Raw genomic sequence first — 22,793 nt, forward strand, 5'->3', positions numbered from 1 at the left:
AGTTCCTTCTTGAAGCTGTTCAGTCAAAAACTAACAGGTGAATTTCAAAATTTTATTCTAAAATGCAAATCCTAAAAATTATTTATGTGTTCTGAGTTAAAGCAGTGTCTACAACACACATTACATTGCAGAAACATAAGTTTTTTCCTCTTCAGGAAATGCTTGATATCATGAAAGCAATATATGATATGATGGGGAAATGCACTTATCCTGTTCTCAAGGAAGATGCACCTAGACAACATGTGGAAACATTTTTCCAGGTAGGTCGGGTAACATAGAAGTCAACAAGACTGCTCTGTGAGCAGGTACAGAAAGATTTTCATTGCTATAACAGTTTTGCATATCCTTCCAATTCTGTAATCCTTTTTATTCTCTGTGGTTCCATCCCAAGTTTCTCAGATCTACTCATTACATCCTGTTTTTTCAACAAGCTCTTTAAGCATAGTCCAGTATATCACTTACTGTGACTTTTGGGCTGGTTGTTCCTGGGCTGACATGTAACTGAAATGAATAATGAAAAGGACTTGTTTTACCCAGGAATTCAGGAGAAGAAACACACTGTAGAGGTTTGACCCTGTCTGGATGCCAGACACCCACCAAAGCCTCTCTCTCACTGCCCCGTCAACTGCACAGGGGAGAGGAAATATAGCAAAGGGTTCAAAAGAGTATCATTCCTGATGGGCTCAGCCTTGGCCAGCAGGAGGTCTGTCCTGGAGCTGGCTGGCATTGGCTCTGCTGCACATAGGGGAAGAAAAGCCTCTGGCAGCTTCTCACAGAAGCCACCTCTGTAGCCCCCCTGCTACCAAAGCCTGGCCACACAAACCCAATTCCCATACATTCTTCTTCTTTTTCTTTTTTTTTTTTTAAACAGAAAATGGACAAAAACAAAGATGGAGTAGTTACCATAGATGAATTCATCGAGAGCTGCCAGAAAGTAAGTACTCAGTGTTAAGTACTGAACACGTATCTGTTGGTTATTTCTATCATAGCTCTACACAGACTTCTGGAGTGTCAGTGAGGGTGATCTGAATACCAGAGACAGCACTTTCCCAAGGTAGAGTATGTAGGTACACCATTATACAAAAACACTAAACAGCGTAAATCAATTTGCTGCCTGAATCTGCAGAAGAGCTGTTATATACAAGCTGTCACTGCTTATTAGAAAACTGTGCCAATATCCTTTCTCTCTTTAATAATGTATTGTTTGCACTTGATAGGAAAAAGTTTCTTTACATTCAGCTAAATATTTATTTCTATCTTCTGCTCATGCTGGGGCATACAGTCCTGTCACAACTGGCCTATAATCAGGACAATAATAATATTGCCTGAAAATTTATCACCCATGGGTGAGTTTCACAGTGAGTTGTGATGTGCTTATAAGGAGTGAGGCCTTATAAAAAGAGAGTGCAAGGGGCCTGCAAAGTGTTGGATGGCAAGAGTTAACACCAGACAAATTTTCTCCAGGCAAGGCTGAGAACTGATTGTGATTATCAGCCACAAGCCTTTACACTACCCAGGTGGCTGTTAATTTCTTTCAACTGCTGTGAGCAGCTCTTGGCCTCTAGAGCCACGATAGAGAACTTCTGAAGCAGGAGTTACAGCCTGTTTTCACTCATTTGCTCTTCAGAAACCAGCTTGTTCTCAGACCAGTATATGATATGAGGAAAGGTAAGATGCATTTTCATAAATCTAAGGAAATCCTGTTAATTTGACAAAAATTGTAAGAAAAAGAAACACGATAAAATAAGGATGACTAGCCTTTGGCATGATAAGAGGTTCATAGAATTGTAGAATCTGCTGAGCTGGAAGGGACCCATCAGAATCACAGAGTCCAAGTCCTGGCTCTACACAGGACACCCCAATAATCAAGGTTGTTGAGTGCAGTAAAGCATCACATTAGACCTAGTGAATATGATAGGCTTGATTGCATTATGTAAATTGATACAGCAAATAAGCCTGACACTATTTGTTACAGTGAGAAATATAAGAAGCCGTAGTAGTGGTCTACTGATACCTTGCCCAGCAGACAGATTAATACAAAGCTGATGGAGACTAGCACTATAACCTGTGCTTATTGATTCTTATCTTCTATGTCAAGAATAGAGTAATAAAGAGACAGAAGATAACAAGACTATCAAGATAAATGCATTTATTGAGTGATAGTTTTTTAACTATTTGGAATACAGAAATCTCTAGATGCTCAAAGATGCTCTAGAAGCAGTCTGTTTTTATATGCATCTGTAGCTATTCATTGGAGTTGCTCTTATGAGCACAGCTACTTAGTAAGTGAATCTTTGTTTGATTTTAATCCACTGATTTTGGGCGATGAAAGACAGCCAAGAGCTAACGGTGGCTGTTCTGTGGATCCTTAGCAACGGGCACTGGGCAGTGTCTCATCTGTCAGCAGTGCTCTGTTGCACTGACCATAGTTCCAGCTTGTCAGTCTTGTTCAGTACCAACAAAAGGCATTTGCTCTGCTAACTCTGCGTGATGATCAGAAACAGAGAAGAGATTAATTTCCCAGCTGAGGTCTGTAGCATTCTGGAAGTTAAATGACACATTAATCTGCATATGACAGCAATTGTGCTGATTGGGCTGAGTGATTCATTTACAAAGAAAATGAATACCTTTAGTAAGGAATTGCCTGCTCCTTATCCAGTGCAATTCAGTTTCTCAAGTCTGTTAGATTTATTTTGTTTGTTCTAAGTATTCAGAATACATGTGAGAGAGATGCTCTCTAGACTGCTAAATGATGGAGATACAATGAATGCTACAGAATGCTACGACTGTCATCATGCTGCTTATCTCACCTTCCCTTGCTTTTAACTTCAATGGTGGCCATGGTTTTTTGATACAAAAAGTGTCCTGCTGCCTAAATTTTTGTCTCTCTGACAATTAAGAACTGTTTTTCTTTTAAGACTTCTGTGCTTCAAAGTGTGTAATTCATGTTTATATAGATATTTGGTTTTAGAAATGAGGTTTGGGGTTAGGATTCATAGAATCACTGAATACACTGAGCTGGAAGAGACCCATCAGGATCAATTGCAATTCCTGGCCCTGTGTAGGTCACCCCAAGAATCGCCCCAGGTGCCTGAGAGCATTGTCCAAACGCTTCCTGAACTCTGTCAGGGTTGGTGCTGTGACCACTTCCCTGGGGAGCCTGTTCCAGTGCCCAACCACCCACTGGGTGAAGAGCTTTTTCCTAATATCCAACCTAAACCTCCCTTACACAACTTCAGGCCATTCTCTCAGGTCCTATCACTAGTCACTGCAGAGAGGAGATCAGTGTCTGCCTCTCCTCTTCCCCTCATGAGGAAGTTGTAACTGCAATGAGGTGTCCCCTCACTCTCCTCTTCTCAAGGCCAAACAGACCAAGTGACCTCGGCTGCTCCCCGTACAGCTTCCCCTCCAGAGCCTTCACCATCCTCATGGCCTCCTTTGGGTATTCTCTAATAGCTTTATATCTTTCTTATATCGTGGCACCCAAAACTGCAATTTTCAAGGTGAGGCTGCCCCAGTGCAGAGCAGAGTGGGACAATCCCCTCCCTTGCCCGGCTCGTGATGCTGTGCCTGATGCTCCCAGGACACTGGTAGCCCTCCTGGCTGCCAGGGCACTGCTGACTCATGTTCATTTTTTCATTGACCAGGATGCCCAGGTCCCTTTCCACAATGCTGCTCTCCAGCCTTGCATTCCCCAGTCTATACACACAAGCAGGATTGCCCCACCCCAGGCACAGAATCCAGGACTGGCCCTTGTTAAACTCCGTATGCTTGGTGATTGCACATCTCCCTATTTTGTCCAGGTGTCTCTGCAGGGCCTCCCTAACCTTGAGTGAGTTGACAGCTCCTCCCAGTTTAGTGCTCTCCCCAAAGTTAGTATTCCTTTGAGTCCTGCGTCCAGGTCATTAATGATGAAGAGAACTGGTTGAGGATGAGCCCTGCAGGACCCTACTAGTGACGAGTCAATCAAAGTCCTTCAAGAAACTCAGTTCAGGAGTTAATATGGCTTTGCTCTTTTCAGGATTATTTATTTTACTAAAGAACATGGCTGCTGCTTTTAAAAGACAGCTGCAGGAAACCCTTTTCTTAACATCCTGATAGGTATGAGATCTAAAACGGTAAGGTCTGAATCTTGAAATAGACCAAAAGTGTGTTCTGCCAGGGAAAGGCTGCAGGAGCCTTTCTTTGAAGGTTATCTCAGGCAAGATTTGCAGTCTCTGAGAACTGGCATTCCTCTACTTTGAGTTGGAAGCCAAATTAGTGAGTTGCAGAAGTACATCCCTTTTACTGCTGTTTTGCAATAACTAAAGGAAGTGTGGCATGCTTGCTTTATAAGCAAGAAGGAACACGACAAAACATCTTTGAACAGAGGTCGTACTTCAGGTTCCTGGGGTACATTCCTGAGATTTTTTTTGTGTAGCATCAAGAGACTATGGTGTGTTCTTAAACACTCATTTTACATGTGTGCACCTTTTTTTAAAATTGTGTTGTGCTGAGCACTTGTTTGGCACAACTATCAATGCAGCGGCACTGTACAGCCTGAGGTATACAGTTGGTTCAAGGCTCTTAATTCACAGTCCCATTGCAAAGAATGGCCTGTCCATTCAAAAAGCATTAAAAGTTATGCAGGGAATTACAAAGCATTCAGGCTTTGAGCACTGTCTTCTCTGGACACTGGGTAGAAAGATCTGAGTAGAACGGTGCTTCCCCTCATCCTTCCTCTATCTTAGAGAGGGAACGTGTATGACCTCATTTCCCTGCCCTCCCTATCCCACATGAGTTTGAATGTCAGTCTGCCATCCAGACTCCAGGATTCTTCCTGCTCCCACAGGAGAAATGGACGATGCTGCCCTAGACACGCCAGACTGCATCTCAGAAAGCGGTGGCTGTTTGTCTGGCTTCATATAAATTACCAAAGAGCATATCTAGGTCCTGAGAAACAGTAGTGTGGCTACCTCAAGACCTGGGCATGTCCCAGTTCCTTACCTGCCTCCTTTCACTGCTTGGTGCTGGTGGAAAATCGTCTGGCATTGCTTCGTATCTACAGCAGCACCATGAAGAACAGAGACAAGGACTAAGGGCATGCACGGGGCATAGGTGACTGTCAGGGGGAGTGACTTACAGGTCCTTCTGATAATGAGAAAAAGGCTTCTGGCACAGGTGTTTTCTGCAGGAGTAACCTTTTCCATATACAATGCTGATGGTCTGGGTTAGCCTGAAAACAGCAAAGAAACCATTTCAAACCTAAGAAAAACTGGCTTAAAGGTAGGTCAGATCTGCCAAAGTTCATTCATCCAGCTTCGTGCTTCGTATGGACAATGCTTCATATGCGCTAATACCTCCCTTTGTCTTGAGTTAGGAAGTGTTTAACAAATCTAAGATGAAAAATTGTGTAGAAAAATGTACTGAAAAAGAGTCAAATGAAAAATATACACTTGACAAAGAATTCCAATGCAAGCATCTGGGGGTTTTCTGGTTGTGGTTTTTTTTTTTTTTTTTTAAATGGGAAAAAACGCTACTAAAACTCATCCTGTTCTAAATATTATGACAAGTCTGTATTTTCTTGTGAAGACTCTTCCCATTTGATTTACTAAGGGAGTGGCATTGGAAGTCTGTAAAGAAACAGCCAACCTCAGAAATACGTAGTTGATTTTAGAAAACTGCTAGCTTCTTCATGATAATACATATATAATAAAATTGGTAGGAAGTGTCAAAACACTTCGCAAATTCAGAGCATGTTCTTTGCTTCACACATTTGCTGAGCATAGTTACCAGTGTATATACAAAAACATATTAGTACAAAAACATTTGTACTAATTATATGACAAATTACTTAAGTCAAACCAAACTTTAACCTTACATCAGTAACATTCACTGGTTTATTGATGTTTCAAAGCAATGAAGTGAGGAAGAATTTAACTTTCAGTAATTTAATATAATAGCTTTACTATACAAATTTTTTAAGCATTAGCCTATATAGTGTATTTTTTGAAATTACATTATCATTGCTTCCCTAAGTTGTTTTATTGTACGAAGTAGTGTGCAGATCATTCCTTACAGCAGCATCATTTGAGATGACATACTGAATCAAAGATAAAAAACCCCACTGTGCATGTTTCATAACATAAATTAAGCTAATTACTCAGACCTGTCATTTTCTACAAAGCAAATCACCCACTAGACTGAAGAGTGAATAATTTAACTGGAAATTGATACTGAACATGTGTTACTGGAAGATTAACGTACAAAAATCTCACATACTTACCAGTAGTGAAGAATACTGTTGAGATAACCTTTCTAAGAAGTGGGTTTTTCGATGCACATCTTTCATGAAACATTCAAAAATAAAAATAATTATTCAGTCTTTTTATTCACTAGAATTAAAGATGGCTATATTATCTCTGAAGAAAGTACTAAAGGGTAGGATCATTACAGTGGAGACCAACAAATGCTAAATGAGCATGTAATAAACTCTTGTATTGTGTATATACATCGTTTTGTGCAAACAACTGCTGATGTAGAAATGCCAGCAAATATGGGCTATTGCAAGTACCTCTTCTATACACTGGAAGGTAAAGCTTACAAAGAAAAATAATTTTTGCTGACTGCTGTGCTGAGTGTTACCTACTGGTAAAACCTGGAGTAGAGAGTGATGCATCAGTATAATACAGAACTTGAAAGAATAATATTTTGTTAAAAAATTACCTAATGCAAAGCAATCAGAAAGCAGAAGTAGCATTTAGAAGCAGTCACCATCTTTCAGTGTGAACACGCAGAAAATCTCAACTGAGGAGCTGAAGAGTGTTGTGGTGATACTTGTCAAACTGACTGATTTTGGCTCATGCAAAGGTGCACACTTCAATTTATTTTTCTTAGAGTTATCCCTAACTATGCAGCAGAAGCCCCAGGATTGCAAAAAGGATCCTATGTAATATGCACAGGACTAGCAATTACACGTACAGGTTCACACTTGATACCACTATTCCATGATTATTTATTGTCTAAGTGTATTCTGTTATCCTGAATATAAAATGATAACTTCAGAAATGTTGCAGATGTAATTTTCTCAACATGCTATTGTATTCTTGACAGAATAGTTTTGGTTTCATTAATATATAGAAAAACTTATTTAAGCATGGATCCATTAACAGCCTTTTTCTGCGAACCATTTCTCCAAACCAGCTGAAAAAAATGTTGCAATTAACTAAAATTTTCTACCACATTTCAGTATAGATATATGCCAACTACATTTGTAATGGTGTATGATTTTTGGTTTTGTGTTGTCTTTTTTTACAGGATGAGAATATAATGCGATCCATGCAGCTCTTTGAAAATGTGATTTAATGACGACATCAGGTCTACAACTAACGGAAAAATACGAGCTATTCTGCAACATTATCTAAAAAATTGATTTCCCACTTTATCATAAATAAAGTTACTCAGCTTTACACTGAGACATGTATTATGAAAGTAAATTTTTTATTATAAACTTCCCAACAAAAAATCCTTTCTAAATTATACAGTTTAGCACTTCAGCAATGGCTACTTAGTTAACAGGATTGTTCTGAAAAATCAAGTTCTTACCACAAATGCAACAAAATAGAACTGACATTATGCACCCTTATTATCATTCCAACCCCTAGTCAAAATCGAGAAAATCACAAGGAGATTAAATAAATATTCTTAGTTTTGCTACTCGTTTGTACTGGATTAACTCCAGGTGTTGAAGCGTATTTCTTAAATCTCTAGCTTCTGATTTATACAGAGGCATTACAATTTGTTTTCTTCTCATATTTCTAGGGTGTAGTCCTCATTTTTGAATGATCTTTTGAGTTAAAATGCTATAATCAATGTGCAATGCACATCTTGCTACAACTGCCTTCCAACTTTGACTTGATTTTCTCTTCAGAAAAAACCCCAACAAACCCAAACATAACAGATAACTTGAGAGCAAGATGTTACAGAACAACAACAAAAAAATTGCTTATAGGTATTTTTATTCCCTAAAAAATATGAATAAGCTTCTATCAATCTCACCTAATAAATCTGTACTTAATTTATCATGACATGAGTATCAGGAGTCCTACATACTGTATTTTTAGGTCTTCTTGGATGTGTCTGCAAAATTCTTTGCCTAAAATTAAGGATCTTCTGACTTCTAATTTTTCATGAAGAAACCTTAACTGGATCCTAACACTTCTTTCCTAAGTACGTGTCCTTCTGCCTTTAATGAAGAAAAAGGCATGAACTTTTGAAACTGCCATCCCCCTTTAGTGCTGAGAATGAACATCACTAAGTAGTAACATCTAAATGACTGCTAGAGAGGCTAACATCCATTTCAGCTTTTTGTAATACCTTTAACTATGAGACAGAACCAAGAAAACAATGAAAACTTTAGCTATATATCATCTATATGTGATAAATGCATTACATTTTTTAAGATAATTTCCTCATTAAGATTGGAGCTACTTAATTCTGAACCTAGAAAGATTCTTCTAAAAAAGTATGCATATAAAATATAACACTGCCCCTCCATCCATGTAATTTTTAAGATATATTGTCCACAGAGTCTATGCCAATACTTCAAAATAGGTGAAATGCTATCAGATAGGCCAACCTTCATTGTGACATTGCTGCAGAAAATGTGAAAGGGGATTAATGAAGTAGAAAGAAGGTTACAAGTATTCTTTTGTAAAAATAAATCAGGTATCTATTCTGGTGTAGAGGTGGGATGTTAGAGGCATGCTGAAGGCTGCTCTGCTATCACCAGTGTAGGATAAGAGTAGTACAATACATGTACACCTGAAATCTGCTGTAGCGTGTTTGTGTAAACTAAATGTGCACATTTTGTAAAAAAAAAAAAAATAAAGTAGACATGAAGAAAAAAAGGACCATGATCAATTTTTTGAGCTGTTAAATACCTGCTGGCAAAAATGCTTATTGAATAAATAAAATTTTTTTAAGGCATAAATACATTTATCTTGACTTAGCACAGGTCTGATCTTGGCAGAGATTGGTCCTGAAGTGAATTTTAGTCAGGCTGTAGTAATTTTAAAAAAACTTCTGAAATTGCTTTCACATGACAGACTTTTATTAATACTCTATGCATCAGCATCTTGTTATGACAAAAGACATCCTTTCCAACAACTTTAAACGCCAGAATTGAATATTCCTCAGGGGAAAACATTCTGTGCAAATTTTGTTCCTTCAGTTAACTCTCCCTCACAGTGTACTCAAATAAAACATGACCCTGAATAGGGTCAAATTCAAATCAAATTCAAATCTAATTTGAATCAAATTCAAATACATTCACAGACAAATGTTGTACCCTACAAAGCTTGACAGGTAAGCTGGCTTGTACACTCTTTTTGTTGTCTTTAACTCATATTTTTTATAGCTTCCACGTTCAGAAGCTTAGTAACTTGTCTGGACCTGAATTCACAAGCAAGTCCCAAACATATCTATGACATTACTGAACTCAGTGCAAAGGGAGCACAGTGTAAGGACTCCAAAGTTACATCCAGCTCCCATTCAGTAGGCCCAAAGTTAACAGGGACTAATGAGCTGAGCAAAACCTCTGCTGTGGCTCTGTGGAGCAACCTGATGCCTCTGCACTGGATTTCCAAGAGCCTCTCCAGGCTCTCAAAACATCATGCTGAGAATGCACTGAGCAAGTTCAGCTTTGCACCATATGCTGCCTGTTTACTGGGTTCAGCTTCACACCTTTAAAAGCTGACTCTGAAGAAGTCTGTGAGGGCTCACAGTTCTATGTCTGCTCTAGTCCTGATGAATCTAAATGCATCCATCTCTCCTGTGTCAAAAAATAAGTAATATATTTCAAAAGCAACTATACATATACAATTTAGCACCAAGTTAGATTTTATTTAAGTAATTACAACCAATTTATTTTGCATCACACAATTATACAAAACATACTAAGCACAGCAGATATATTAAATGAAATTGTAATTTAAAACAAAATAAGATTCAATATTTACTCTGTCTTTGAAATAACAGCACATTAACCAATGTCATTGTTAAGCACAATGCATATGCAAATATACAAAGAGAAGTCTTCCATAATTACATATTCACAAACTGATAAGACTCCTGCTCTCCATCATACTGAAGGATTATTATTATTTTAAGAGAATGTATCATACCCCAAATAACAGTGATATTTGCAGACAGTTTCTTTCCTAACTTCACCTTACAGTACAAATCACTACAGTTTTCTTGTTCAAGAGTAGATAGAACTATAGGTTGGAATTTTAGATTTGATGATAGCCACAGTTGCCTGTTGAAGAAAACAAAACAAATTTAAACAAAATAAGGGACACTAGCACTACATATGACTACTCATATAGTCTCTACAAATTGCATAATTCATCTTTGCTATTATCAAACAGTAGAAAACTAAAAAGTTAATCTTGGCTGAGAAATTTACTGTCAAAAGGGCTGAAAAAAATGAACTGAGAAAATGCACCATTGTGATAACTAATGCTGGAGAGTAAACATCCAAAAGAAGGGACATTTAAACTCATACCCAAAACTGGGCATAAATATAGACATGAAATAGTAAGGATTTTTAAGTAGAGCAGTGATGTTCTGGAAGGCACTTCCAACAAAAGTAAGAATCATATGCCTTATAACTAACTTAGAAAATAAATTTGATAAATTAATTGGTTGGATTATATAATATTGCTTTGTAACCACAATTTAGGAGTCTGTTTCCAGTTTTTTTTGCTTTATCTTATTACTGTATTTTTAAAAGACATACAGGAAGACCTACTCACAAAACAGGTAAGACTACAAGAAATTGGGGGACTGACAGAAGAATTAGAGGTTAATGACGCACTGGATTAGTTACGTTATTGAGACCTAAATTTTCAGAACATTAAGATGAGACATAATTTTCCTTGTCTTGTCTCACTTCATATAAATAAAAAACTCTCATCCTCCTTCATTTTTTGTAATGTTTTTCAAATCTGTAAGACAAACACTGCTACTGCTCTTAAATGAATATGAGCACACACACAAAAATGAAGAGGCACCTACTGATTATTTGGGCACCTACTGATTCAGGCACACAAGCTTGGTACTGGTAGGCCTGCATGTATGGTCCCTAATCTTCAGGTTATTGCTATTCTTTGCAAATAACAATTTAATATAACACATACAACTGTTCATAGGGTCAAGAAAGCAAGTATTTTCTCTTCTGGACAAACATCCAAGCCACTACTCCTCACTTTTTCTCCTTTTCTCCTTTGTGCACAATGTACAGCATAACATTTGGCAAAAGAACGTTCAACGGAAGAAACCTCTGCCATCTATTACTTAAAGCATCTTTTTGATTTATAGCCACTGCAGATCCAAACTCTGCATTAACCAGGGTGGGCTGGAATGTGTCAGATTCCCTCAGTAAATGGCATAAACAATAAGCTATTATTGGGAACAGCAGGCATCATCAATAACAGCAAAAAGTAACTTTTTGCAAGAGTAAATCTTGTTGAGAAACATATTTAGTCCCAGAAAATGGAGCACCAAGCATGTATCCCAGCCCTACTGAAGCAAGAACATGGCAACAAAGCCAGAGATGAAAGTTCTTTTGGCAAAATTGTATTCAAAAGTGCAGATTACTGAATAATCATCCGATCAACTCACCTTTCCACCATACTGCTCCAACTTTTGTAAAGCAACAGTAACTTTTTCTCTAAATTTCTTGTCCATTAATCTCTTTAAAAGCTATTGGAAAGGTAAAAATAAAAAGGTTTGTTGCACAATATAGTACAGCATATGCAAAGAGGCAATAATAACCTATTTTGTTACTTTATTCCACTTTAACTTTGCAAGATTAAAGCCACAAAGAAACATTATAACTTGCAACTGATGTCAAAGTATGGAACTCAATAAAAGCAAATGGAATAAAAAGTTAACTGAAGAGAAACTTAAATTCAAAGAAAACTGATCTGTTAGCCAACAAAAATATTTCTTTTTCTTTTAGCGAACAAATTTGAAAGCAATATCAACCTTAAAAAAAGTCATGAAAAGTCGTCCACATGAAAAGTTAACTTTTTTTATGTGCATTGAAAGAGATTTGTTGTAGTGGAAATACTTCAAAAAAACATGCTGTAGTTTCTCTCTTTTGTATTGGATGTCAAAAAAGGTCCTTTTATTTTGCTGTAAAAGTGCACTTTACAAGCAGGTTGAAAAAAACCATGAAAAGCCTGTCTGACAGAGGAAGGATGTCCCCAGAATGACTTGGTATAAAAGTACTTCTCATAATCCCACTCAAAGCTTATTTAATGAAAACTTCCTTGTGCAGAATTCCCATCTGAAAGAAGTGGGAATATTTGCTTCTGTTAATGTATTGAAGCGTTCATGGTTTTGTTAAAATACTCAGACTTAAAAACTCATTTTGCAATAAATTTTCCTCCCAAAACAAAAACATCTGGATGTTTTATTAAATAGAGAGAAGACTTCCATTATTCTCCAGTTTACATTAACAACAGTTTTTGGTCCCTGCTAGAACTTTATAAGTCACCATACTATAGGAATGAAGGAGTCACACAGGGGACCATATGAAATAACGTTTTTCATAGAACTGCTGAGTCCTCCACTGTATCTGTGCAGATATTATAGTAAACAAGAGTGCCATTAAAATACAAATGATTTTTTATTACAACATTAAAAACTTACATTTGTGAGTAGAAGCTTAAGATGATCATTAAGAGATGGGCCCACAAGAGCACTCAGTTGCACTAAAGCATCCAATCCTCTTCCAAATACTTCGTCATCTGCATGGGCCTTCAGAAGGGGCAGAAAGAAAGAAAATCCTATGAGTAATATTCAGACTAACACACAAGTTTTTCTAAACTGCAATGTCTGCATTATGATTGTATGGAGTAGTTTTAAACATAAAAACTACTGTGCGTATATACTAATACTGACTGACTATTACTATCTAGAGGCCATGTTTAAAGCCAGAGTGTATTTCTGAAGTGGACAACAAAAGCATCCATGAAATGTCCCCAGAACCCTTGCATTTCTTCTGAGAAAACTAATAATTTACTATTGATGAAATAAAAAAATTGGCATGCAGAATATCTTGCTACACTGGCAATTTCAGTATTTCACTGCATATTAGAAATAACCTTCCAAATGCTGCTGTGTCGAAATTGAGAGACACCATTTTAGTTGCAAATGAAATGAATTCTAGGTAATTTCTATGTAATTCATAATGATAACTTTCTTTGTTGGAGAAACAGAGGAGCCAATGACCTTCTGCCTCAATTTATTTAGTTCCTTGCCAACTACACCTTTGTCACCTGCCAGCAATTATCAGGCTCTTATCTACTTCTACAATTCTTTGTCATCTTTATTGCTCCCATGGAAAGGTTCTTCTATACCCGACTTCTCTAATGGTTTAGTTATTTCGCTTTTCCTTTAGCAGAGAAATAGACTCATAACAATTTATTGTGGTCTCATATTAAATTTTAAGTTTGTTTAAACAACTGTTTTTCCTCTCCAGCATCTGGGCCCTGAACATTTTCTTTTCAACTATAAATCATTGACTGCTTATGCAGTAGAAGGTTTAACAAGACTTAATACCAAAACAGTACAACAATAAAAATTATCAGATGAGTAACATTAATTGGAGAACTATAATTCTAATTTTGTCTTCAAGCTAAACCAAAGACAGTGATAACATACAATTCTAAACTCCTGTTGCATTTGATTTGAGATCACAATTAATCTTCAAACTTCAAGCCATCTCTGTTAAATCAGAACTGAAAAACAGCTAGATAAAAAGGACAGATACTTACTGAGCCAGAAAACGGCTCTCAAAGACATGAAAAAGATCCAAAAGAGATAACCTTCAAAGTCAATATCTCATTTTATTTTCTGATGGCGTAGAAGAGTTAAAAATATTTTAAAAATTAGGAATATGACCTCAAACACTATAAATGTATTCTTCCCTTTTCCTCACAGACATATTCTGGAGATGGTGCTGTGCAGGGCTGGGAGTTGGACCCAATGATGCTTGTGGGTTCCTTCCAACTCAGCTTATTCTGTGATTCTCTTTTACCTTTGTAGCATGTTTTGAACTGTTACATGTAATAGATGAGTATTTATTCCTAAATATCCATTTTACTTCACCTCATTTTTATTTTTTTAGATGTTATTGTGTGGACATATAAAAAAACCCACCACAAATACATATTTTTATTTCTGCTTATATTAAAACCTTTAATAGAACAGTTTCATAAAATTTTCCCATAGCTACTGTTATGTAGTTATACAAGAAGTTGCCCATCTGAATTTATATTTAAAGACATATTTAGCTAATAAACTAAGGTAGGGTTAACAACAGAAAGAGATACCATTCCTACCCCCCCAAACCAAAAGCCCATGCAATAGATTCATTACATTAATATTATCCATGTATTTCTCACCAGCAGATGAAAAAAAAAAAAATCAAACTCATTAAAATCTCTGCATGAAGAGCAAGACGTACCAATGAAGCCTTTAAGACTGGAACTAGACGAGGCAACAAGGGAATAGCTTTTTCAGCAGCACCTTCAACCAGAAGTAATTCTTTAAAACCCTCCTTGGAAACAAAAGTATAGGGATGTTTTGTCTCTCTTAGTCCCTGTTGCAAATGTAAAACATAATTTTCTTAATAGTGAGCCTTCTTTTACACAAAAACATGTTTTAAAAGTTCCACATAGCAGCAAGATAATGATTAGATTTTGTCAGATCAGTTCAAAACATAAAGTACACTAACTCCACCATGTGGAGCCACTGGGTACAACTCTGCTCACAGAATATTCTAATTAATTTTTCTTTTAGAACATTGAATATTAAAACTCACATTATGAATACTGCCAATTCGATCAATATTTGTACTTCACTACCTTTAATCTAACAACCCAAGGTATTTTTTCAATGAGACCATGAACTAGAACAGGCCATGTTTGTAAAGGGGTTCTGTACCCTGAAGAAAAAAAAGAATAGAAAGTGAACTATGGAAGGAAAGACACCCCACACCACATACCTCTGTATGCAACACTAAAAACTTGTAGACAGTACAAAGATGCACTTCTGGCAAAGGCCTGACTGGAAAAACTCAAAGATTTAAAGCCCTGTGGCTGAAGCCTTTTTTCTTAACATAATAGAAGCTTTATGTTACTTTAGGAGTTGACAGTTTTGTTTAATCTTAAAAGAAAACAAAGGAAAGAAAGAAAAAAACAAAGGAAAAATAGAAACAAAGAAAAAAAACAGAAAAAGAAAGAAATAAAATAAAAATTTAAAAAGCCACCTTAGTGTATGCACTTTATTCTACCTGCAACATTGGATTCAGCCATTGGATCACATTTATTTAGACACCTGAAACATTTTTGGTGATAAATGTCACGGATGGTTCTGAGAAAACAGAAGCCTCAACCTAATGTATAGTATTTCTCTTCCAGTTATTTACACTGTACTATTTCAGTCTATTGAGGAGAGCATTCTTAATTCACAAGGTAGGCTTTTGTACAAAAATAAGCAAAACAATTTAGTTTACAAAAGATCTGCAAAACCACAAATTTCAGTCAACAGCTGGGAATTTGAGATGCAGTCTTGCATTTGATCAGTATTATGAAGATTAAACAGCTCTACCTGGCTCTCCCAGAATGCTCTAATTAAACTACAAATAGCAATGTTCTTGACCATTTTCATTCATACAAGTGGGGTTTTTTTTTAATATTTCCCTAGTAGCTAAGCCTAAATTAGCTAGATTGTTTAAAAATGACATTTACCATTAGGAAATGGTTGTGTGCTTAATGTTACAAGAAATTGAGTTTACCTCTGCCAATGTTATAAGGAGAGGATCAAAGGGAACAGTTTCGGGAAGGCAGTCCCACTGCAGTTTGTGCTTTACTGATCCATGCACTAACCTATATAAAGAAAAAAGTTTTAACAAATTAACATATAATAACACATAATTTATTGCTAAGACTATTTGCTTTAAATGTATCACCAATTAGTTTGTTGTATTACTACATTGCACTTACAATCACAATACATACTGCTCTCCTCAGGGAAATCACAGGATCACAGAATCAACTAAGTTGGCAAAGATCTCTGTGATCATTGAGCCCAACCTGTGTATATGTATAATGGTTAAGAGTGCAATTATAATAAATTCCCAAAATATGGCAGTTTTCAAAATTCCACTCCTAATCACATAGAAATCAGAAAACAGAAGTTACAAAAATTATAGATGCCTCTCATACCAGCACAGAAGCTATTCCTTTTGCAAAGTTACTTATTTTGGTACGTATATCAAGAAACATTTTCCTCAAATAGCAATTGGTAAGGGAAATCAGTTCAAACTGAAAAAGATCATATTGGAATTTACTATTTACTCCTAAGACACAGATAAATGTATTAATGTATTAATACTATGTATTAATGATTATTTTATACAAGTATATACATGTACATTTTATTAATGATGACTTATATTTTTGTAAAGTAATTCTGCATCCATGTGACAAAACACTAGAGTATTTATTGTCTAGGCATATATATAACTAAGTAACTTAAAATACCCTAAACTATTACTTAGAAGTAGTTTTGTTAATATTTGATATTATTGAAAACTACAGAATAGAAATATTCAATAAAATGTTGTCATACTACTAACTTCAGATAAAAAAGGCTGTGAAATGTTTACTTACTAAAATGACACTAGAGAAGTAAACACATTTACCTGAAGAAATTGTTTGTGAAAGAGGTTTAGGAAACCAAGTGTGCACATACTTAACTATTCTCAAAAATGAGGCTTTGATATTAATACAGCATAAAAAAGAACCAAAATAAGACCATTTCAAAAGCATGGAAAGTTGCTTTCTGCTCTGGAAGGAGTTAAGTATTAGAAATTTTTCCAGAAATTAATGGAATCAAACAACCTAACTAAAAAATGAAACATGAAGAGATGTATTTCATAATATATTTAGTAAAAATAAAAACCAATCCAACACACCTGCACGGAATGCCACCTCTAGCATATGTAGCAGCAAATGCAGTTGACGGTTGAGAATAAGGACCAAACTGTGAGGACAGAAAAAAAAGCATTATTTATTCATAACAGTAATGTTTTAAAGCTATTATGAATATGTTAAAACTGAAGTTTACCAAAACCTGAACTTAATCATGTGATTCTAAAACAAATCAAGAAAAGAACTGCAGCTATGGGGTGGAAAACGTAAGTGAGACACTTATGAGAAAACAGCTTCTAAGACTCATCTGGCTGGGGAGTTGTTAAAATATATAAAAACGTAGAATCAGTGGTCTCCTGATGGAATAACTTTATTTTTCTATTTTTTCTTGCAAATGGTAATATTAAAGTTTTACAGGTTCTCTCCTTAGCAGATCAAGGACTCCCACTTACCTGAAGCTCTTGTTGCTATATTGGAAACATACAGAAAGCACGTTTACTCCAATGCCATCTTGATCTGAGTATAGACAAAAGTGTATGGTGGCAAGATGTGGGAGAAACACCAAATATTGGGCAAGATGGTGGGAGGGCACTGGAAATGCACAGGGAGGTTCACACTGGGTGAGAATCTAGGTAGGACACACTGGAGAAGGACACTAGGACCTTCATGCAAGGAAAGGCTGAGAAAAATTGGTTTTTATCATATACATGCTTCTTATGCACATGAACTATTATATTTACTAGCATGATCATTCAATGCTGCTTTCCAGATTATACATATTATCACAAAGCATTCAGAAGGAAATACCATGAAATCTCAATTTTTGTGTTTTGAGTGTTTAAACCTCCATTATGATTAGTAGAATTGTGTTCATGGCTTAATTTCAGTCATTGTGCTACTTGCAAAGAGATTTCAAGTAAAAAAGATTCCCACATTGAAGTATTCAGCCTCTGTTTATCAGTGAAGTACTTCTGCATTTAATTCACTTTCCAGAAAGCCTGTGGCATTACTAATTGTCCAAATTATATGGCCCAGTGGTGAATTATAATTCATGCATTCAATGCTAGTTCTCCAGGCACGTGACTTCCATAAAATAAACAACGCCTTTCATTACCATTTTCCCAAGAGCACAAACTTTTCCTGAAGCATTACATAGTCACAGTAACTGTGAATTTCAAATAATGCTCACCAGCAATTAATTTTCCAGATTTTATGAAGCCTTGAATACCTTCAATATGCCACCTGATTCTTGGTTTCATTGCACAATTGAAATAAGTTTCTCTAAAGGAGCAGGTGCCAAAGTTTAGATGTATAAGGAAAATAACAACAATCCTTTTTAATGTTTAGCTCTACGTCTCTTTCTAGGGCCATAGTACATAGAGAATAACAGTTACCATCCAAGCCACAATTGTACCAAAATACCTTTTAATAAAAATGTAATATACAATGTTATACTTCAGGTATTTGAGCTTAGAAGATAAGGAATGTATGATTAATAACGGAAGTTTAATTTCTATGAAAAAAATAGGACCAGAAGAAGCATGTCCTGCATGCCATTTCATAGAGTAAGGAAAATTCTTCAAACCACAGATGGGTTTTGACCAAACAAAACCACCATCACCTATACATACCGGATCAATAGTTTTAGGATTCAGCTTGTCACTAGGCTTTGGCTGTGATTCTGGAAAACATGTCTTGCTTTTCTGTGCTGCAGTCTTTGTTTTTATTTGGATGCCTGATGACATTCTTAGAACATTGCTTCCTACAAAAAAAAATTATTAAAAACATAAAATAATTTTCATTCCTATATAAGAGAATATAAAGGGTTAGAATCCCCAGGCTCAAAGACTGACATGAACAAACAAGTAAGTCTGAGTAAGTGCACTAGGAAACAAATGCTTATTCTAATATATTGGACACAGTGCATGGAATAATTGTAATAGTCTTGTTACTCCATTTTTCAAATGCACACATTTCCCAACCTGCTCCTCTTCACTTGTGTTCTTTGAGACCTGCAGCTAAAGTGAATTAGATACAGTCTGCTTTTCAGGCAGCCTACAGAAATCCAAACAGCAGTACAGGGCTCTGCAGAAGAGCCCAGAGTGAAAGAGGGTTGGGTGCAGTTACTTCAGAAGAAAGCAACAATTTGAGGAATGTCCAGGATGAAGGAATGAAGCTAGTACATTCAGGACACAAACTCCAAACCACAATCAATAAGAGATGAGAATAGAAATGTAAGCCAGCAAAGAAAAAACACAGAAAATGAATTCCAATAATAAGAATGAAAGTACTTTTTTAAAAAGAGTGCAAAAATAACTTTGTCTACATCCTTAAATACTGATTTAAGTACACTTATCTTCTATAAGTCAATGTGCCAGCTACACATATGTATGTAATTGGGTTAAAGTGTCCCTAATAAAAATAATAGTTCTCTGCCTATTTAACATACCAAGTCTGATACTATGCTGAATAATATCAATTATTCCAAGATTTCAAATATTAATGAAATTATAAAGAGTGAAAATGCTAGTTTTGAATAATATTAGTGCTCAGTAGTTTTTGCTGTGGTATATTCTGCATGGAAAAAAAACAATTTAGTAAATAAGGAATTAAATTGCAATAGTGAAAAAGAAATTACACTATATAGAGATGAAAATAACAGGAAGCTAAACATGGAAACAAATATTGCCTCAGGGATGAGTAGAGTGCTTGCTATCCAGCCATCACCCTTGATGACACCTGTCTTTCTCAAAAACATGATTAAATGCCAAATACTGAGATCAGGATGAATCAGAGAGCCAGATTTTTTGGCCATGCTACTTTCTCACCCTCAGCTCTACCAGCCACCATGCAGTCCTTGTATAGCTTGGCTATTTTAATTCTTCTCTCCAAACAGGATTTCCAGTCAGGTACCTTCTTCATCATCTACATTATGAAATCTTTAGGATTGCTTCTGTTTCTGGTAAGTGATAAGGTCCCAGCACGTGTGTAAATATGCTGTCTTTATGACTTGTGGAAAGAATTAAATTAAGTGCCTAAGTTTTACTGAATGTTGTGTAACAACATATAATAATGATTAGCAAATTAGCTAAAATACAAAGCAAAACTAAAACTGAAAGTTTAAATTCATACTTCTTGACTGATGATTTAATCAGAACTAGTCATACAAATCAGTTCACCTACTGCACATATTGTTTTCTCTTTCCTACCATTTCCAGAATGTGGCCTGTCTCCACTGAAAGTCTTTTTAAAAGAACTAATAATATACCACAATTAGACAATTAAGCCTCTTCAGAACACACAAAAACTTACATGACACTTATGGGAACTATTCTGTTTGTAAAATGGAATCAAATGAAAAACATTAATATAGAAGGAAATCTACTGATTTTGTATGTCCATTTATTATCACAAAATTCTAATCACATTAGAGTTAGAAGACAGATTTTTAACTGTCAGAAAAGTAAGAATCAAGATCGTTTCATACTATAAAAACACCAGGTAAGTTCTTGACAGTAGCAGCACATATCACAAAATACTGCTGTCAGTGTCAGCCTTTGAAATGTACAATTGCTCATAATACAGTCAGCCTGCTAATACCTACATAAATATTTTTCTCAGAAAAGTATTTAGAAGTAATTCAGGTGTATTTAATCTTCTCTGTTTTCCAGGTAATCAAGATACATGCTAAGGTACATTAGGTTTTAACTAATGACAAAATCCAGAAAAGTCAGTGGTTGTACCAGGAGAGAAAGTAAACAAAAAGAGTGACAATAAGCAGGAACAACGTCAGCCTTTTGGTACAAAGTAAAATAGGAGTAATGAACAGTGTTAATGGTTTTGTAAAAATACAACTGGGACAACATGCCAATGTATTGGCAGTGAAGGAGGTAGCACTGAGCAGAAAAAGAACTTTTCATAAGGACGTCCCACTCTCCAGAGATGAAAGCTCTTGTGTAGTGAGGAGCTGGAAGGGTCACACGTATTTGTAGAGCGATCAGACGGCTGAAGCACGGCTGTGAATCAAACAAGCGACATACGAGGTTTGATACAGAAGTGACCCATCTACTGGCAGACGACGGACTTCAAATAAAGGAGCGGCACTTTAAACAGAAATAGGAAAAGCGCTTTTAAGCGACATCTTTCAAAAGACGAAAAGTGCAGCCTGCAGTTCGGGTTCTAGAAGTCACTTAAGGCAGGCAGAATGGAAGTCAGTAGGATTTGAAAGGCGAGGTTGCTCCCTTACCCTGCGGAGTGTCAACTCTCCAGGAGTGCAGAAGCAGAAACAGATGAGGAGCTTCGAGCACCGTCACCGCCGAGAGGCTCAGGCAGAGAAGCTCCGGCGAGTTCCCGCAGAGCCACCGGCCCAACCCTCAGGAGCCCCGTGGGACACCCAGGGGCCCCGCGGGACCACGAGAGGCCGCCCCGCTCCCCTCGGCCCCTCTCCCGTCCCCCGACTCCCGCTCCCGCTCCCTGGGCTCGCCCGGATCCGGGCAGCGCCGCCCGCGCTCCCCTCGGCCCCTCCGCACCGCAGACGCTTCCTGCCGGTTGCCACGGTAACTACGGGCCGCCGGCAGCCCAAAATTCCTCCGTGCTTGCTGCAGACAGAGCGACAAGAAGACTAAAAGATCGAAAGATCGGGGGGGTTTTCTATTTTTTTTTTTTTTTTTTTTTTTTTTTTTTTTTTTTTTTAGCCTAACTTGTATGCTGTGATTAGAATGAGAAGGATGAATTTTCAGGTGACATCTCCACTCAGTTCTAGCCACTTTTTAAATACCTTCTCAGCTATACGATACTGAAAGGTCCATTGGAAGTACAGCATCATATCTGAATGTGGTAAACGAGCTTTTGGGTAAAAGGCTACTTTTTAACTTGACCACGAGAGTACTTTCATGCTTTCTTCAAGAGATCTGTATATTCTTTCACGCACACAAAAATAAATCTTCAAGCAAATTGTTTCCTTGGTTTGCTTAAATTGTGTGGGATACAAGCTCTCCACCGTTGCATTCTTTCTCACTTCTGTCATTTCTACTGCAGAACTGGATGTCGATAAGAAAGACTATTTTCCTGATTTTCCACAGGAAAAAAATTGCACTGACAGTGGTGAAAAGTAGTTGCAGACTATTTTTAAAATGCCATCGGCGTTTTGGGCAATGCAGGCATTTCATAATTGTTTTTATCCAACATAAATACTTTGTATCTGCCAATAATGGGGAGTCAAAAGTGAGGACTTTTTCAGAGTTAAAATAGGCTGCGTAATTGAGTGCTGTTGAAAGGCATTAGTGCAACATACCATTTGGAAATAAATAAAGAAAAAAACCTATAAATAATATTGGAGAAGGGAAGATTTCTATTTTTTTAAGTGTTGTTAATTAAACTCGAGACATTATAGTACTTTAACAGAATTATTTTACTGTTCCACAATACTGAAGGCAATAGAAAAATGGATGTCTTTTTATCCAAAAATGTTATGGATTGATAAATGATCTCAGAAAAAATCCAATATTTGAAAAGCAGACCATGAAAATCTTTGAAAATCACACTAAAAAATGCAAAGCAGCCTGATCATTTCCAGGATGAGAAAAAAAATCTGCTTTTCTTTTGAGCAAGGTTTATTTTTAGTTCAGTGTTTTAGTATCATTTTATACATGTATGTGCTGTAGCTGTTTTGTGAGTACAGAACAGACCACAGCTGTGGAAGAAAGTAGTAGTACAATTCCTAAGTCAGTAGGAGGTACGAACTGCTGTGTAGCACGAAGCAAAACCCCACTGATCAGCTCCGTGGAGTCAGCAGCTCCCACTGAG

The 22,793-nt window shown here is 36.6% G+C and overlaps 2 protein-coding genes across 13 annotated transcripts in view; one reads left to right on the plus strand and one right to left on the minus strand.

The window, feature by feature from the left end:
• Positions 1-8,865, plus strand: part of KCNIP4 (potassium voltage-gated channel interacting protein 4) — a 400,171-nt gene extending 391,306 nt beyond the window's left edge. For all 12 annotated transcript variants that reach the window (XM_039550706.1, XM_039550710.1, XM_039550708.1 and 9 more), the window contains 3 exons: positions 156-260; positions 872-934; positions 7,297-8,865. In XM_039550706.1, coding sequence (XP_039406640.1) covers positions 156-260; positions 872-934; positions 7,297-7,344 — 216 coding nt within the window. In that variant the 3' untranslated portion in view covers positions 7,345-8,865. The remainder of the gene's footprint in view (positions 1-155; positions 261-871; positions 935-7,296) is intronic.
• Positions 8,866-9,856: 991 nt separating this feature from the next.
• Positions 9,857-21,450, minus strand: PACRGL (parkin coregulated like). Its single transcript, XM_010401843.4, has 8 exons — positions 21,235-21,450; positions 18,620-18,750; positions 17,033-17,100; positions 15,851-15,941; positions 14,519-14,653; positions 12,700-12,807; positions 11,665-11,745; positions 9,857-10,297 (listed from the first exon to the last, which is right to left on the minus strand). Exons 2-8 carry the CDS (start codon positions 18,731-18,733, stop codon positions 10,241-10,243), a joined length of 654 nt encoding a protein of 217 aa, XP_010400145.1. The 5' UTR covers positions 18,734-18,750; positions 21,235-21,450; the 3' UTR covers positions 9,857-10,240.
• Positions 21,451-22,793: the final 1,343 nt, after the last annotated feature.

This window comes from Corvus cornix, chromosome 4 (genome assembly GCF_000738735.6).
Source record: "Corvus cornix cornix isolate S_Up_H32 chromosome 4, ASM73873v5, whole genome shotgun sequence".
NCBI classification, from domain to species: domain Eukaryota; kingdom Metazoa; phylum Chordata; class Aves; order Passeriformes; family Corvidae; genus Corvus; species Corvus cornix.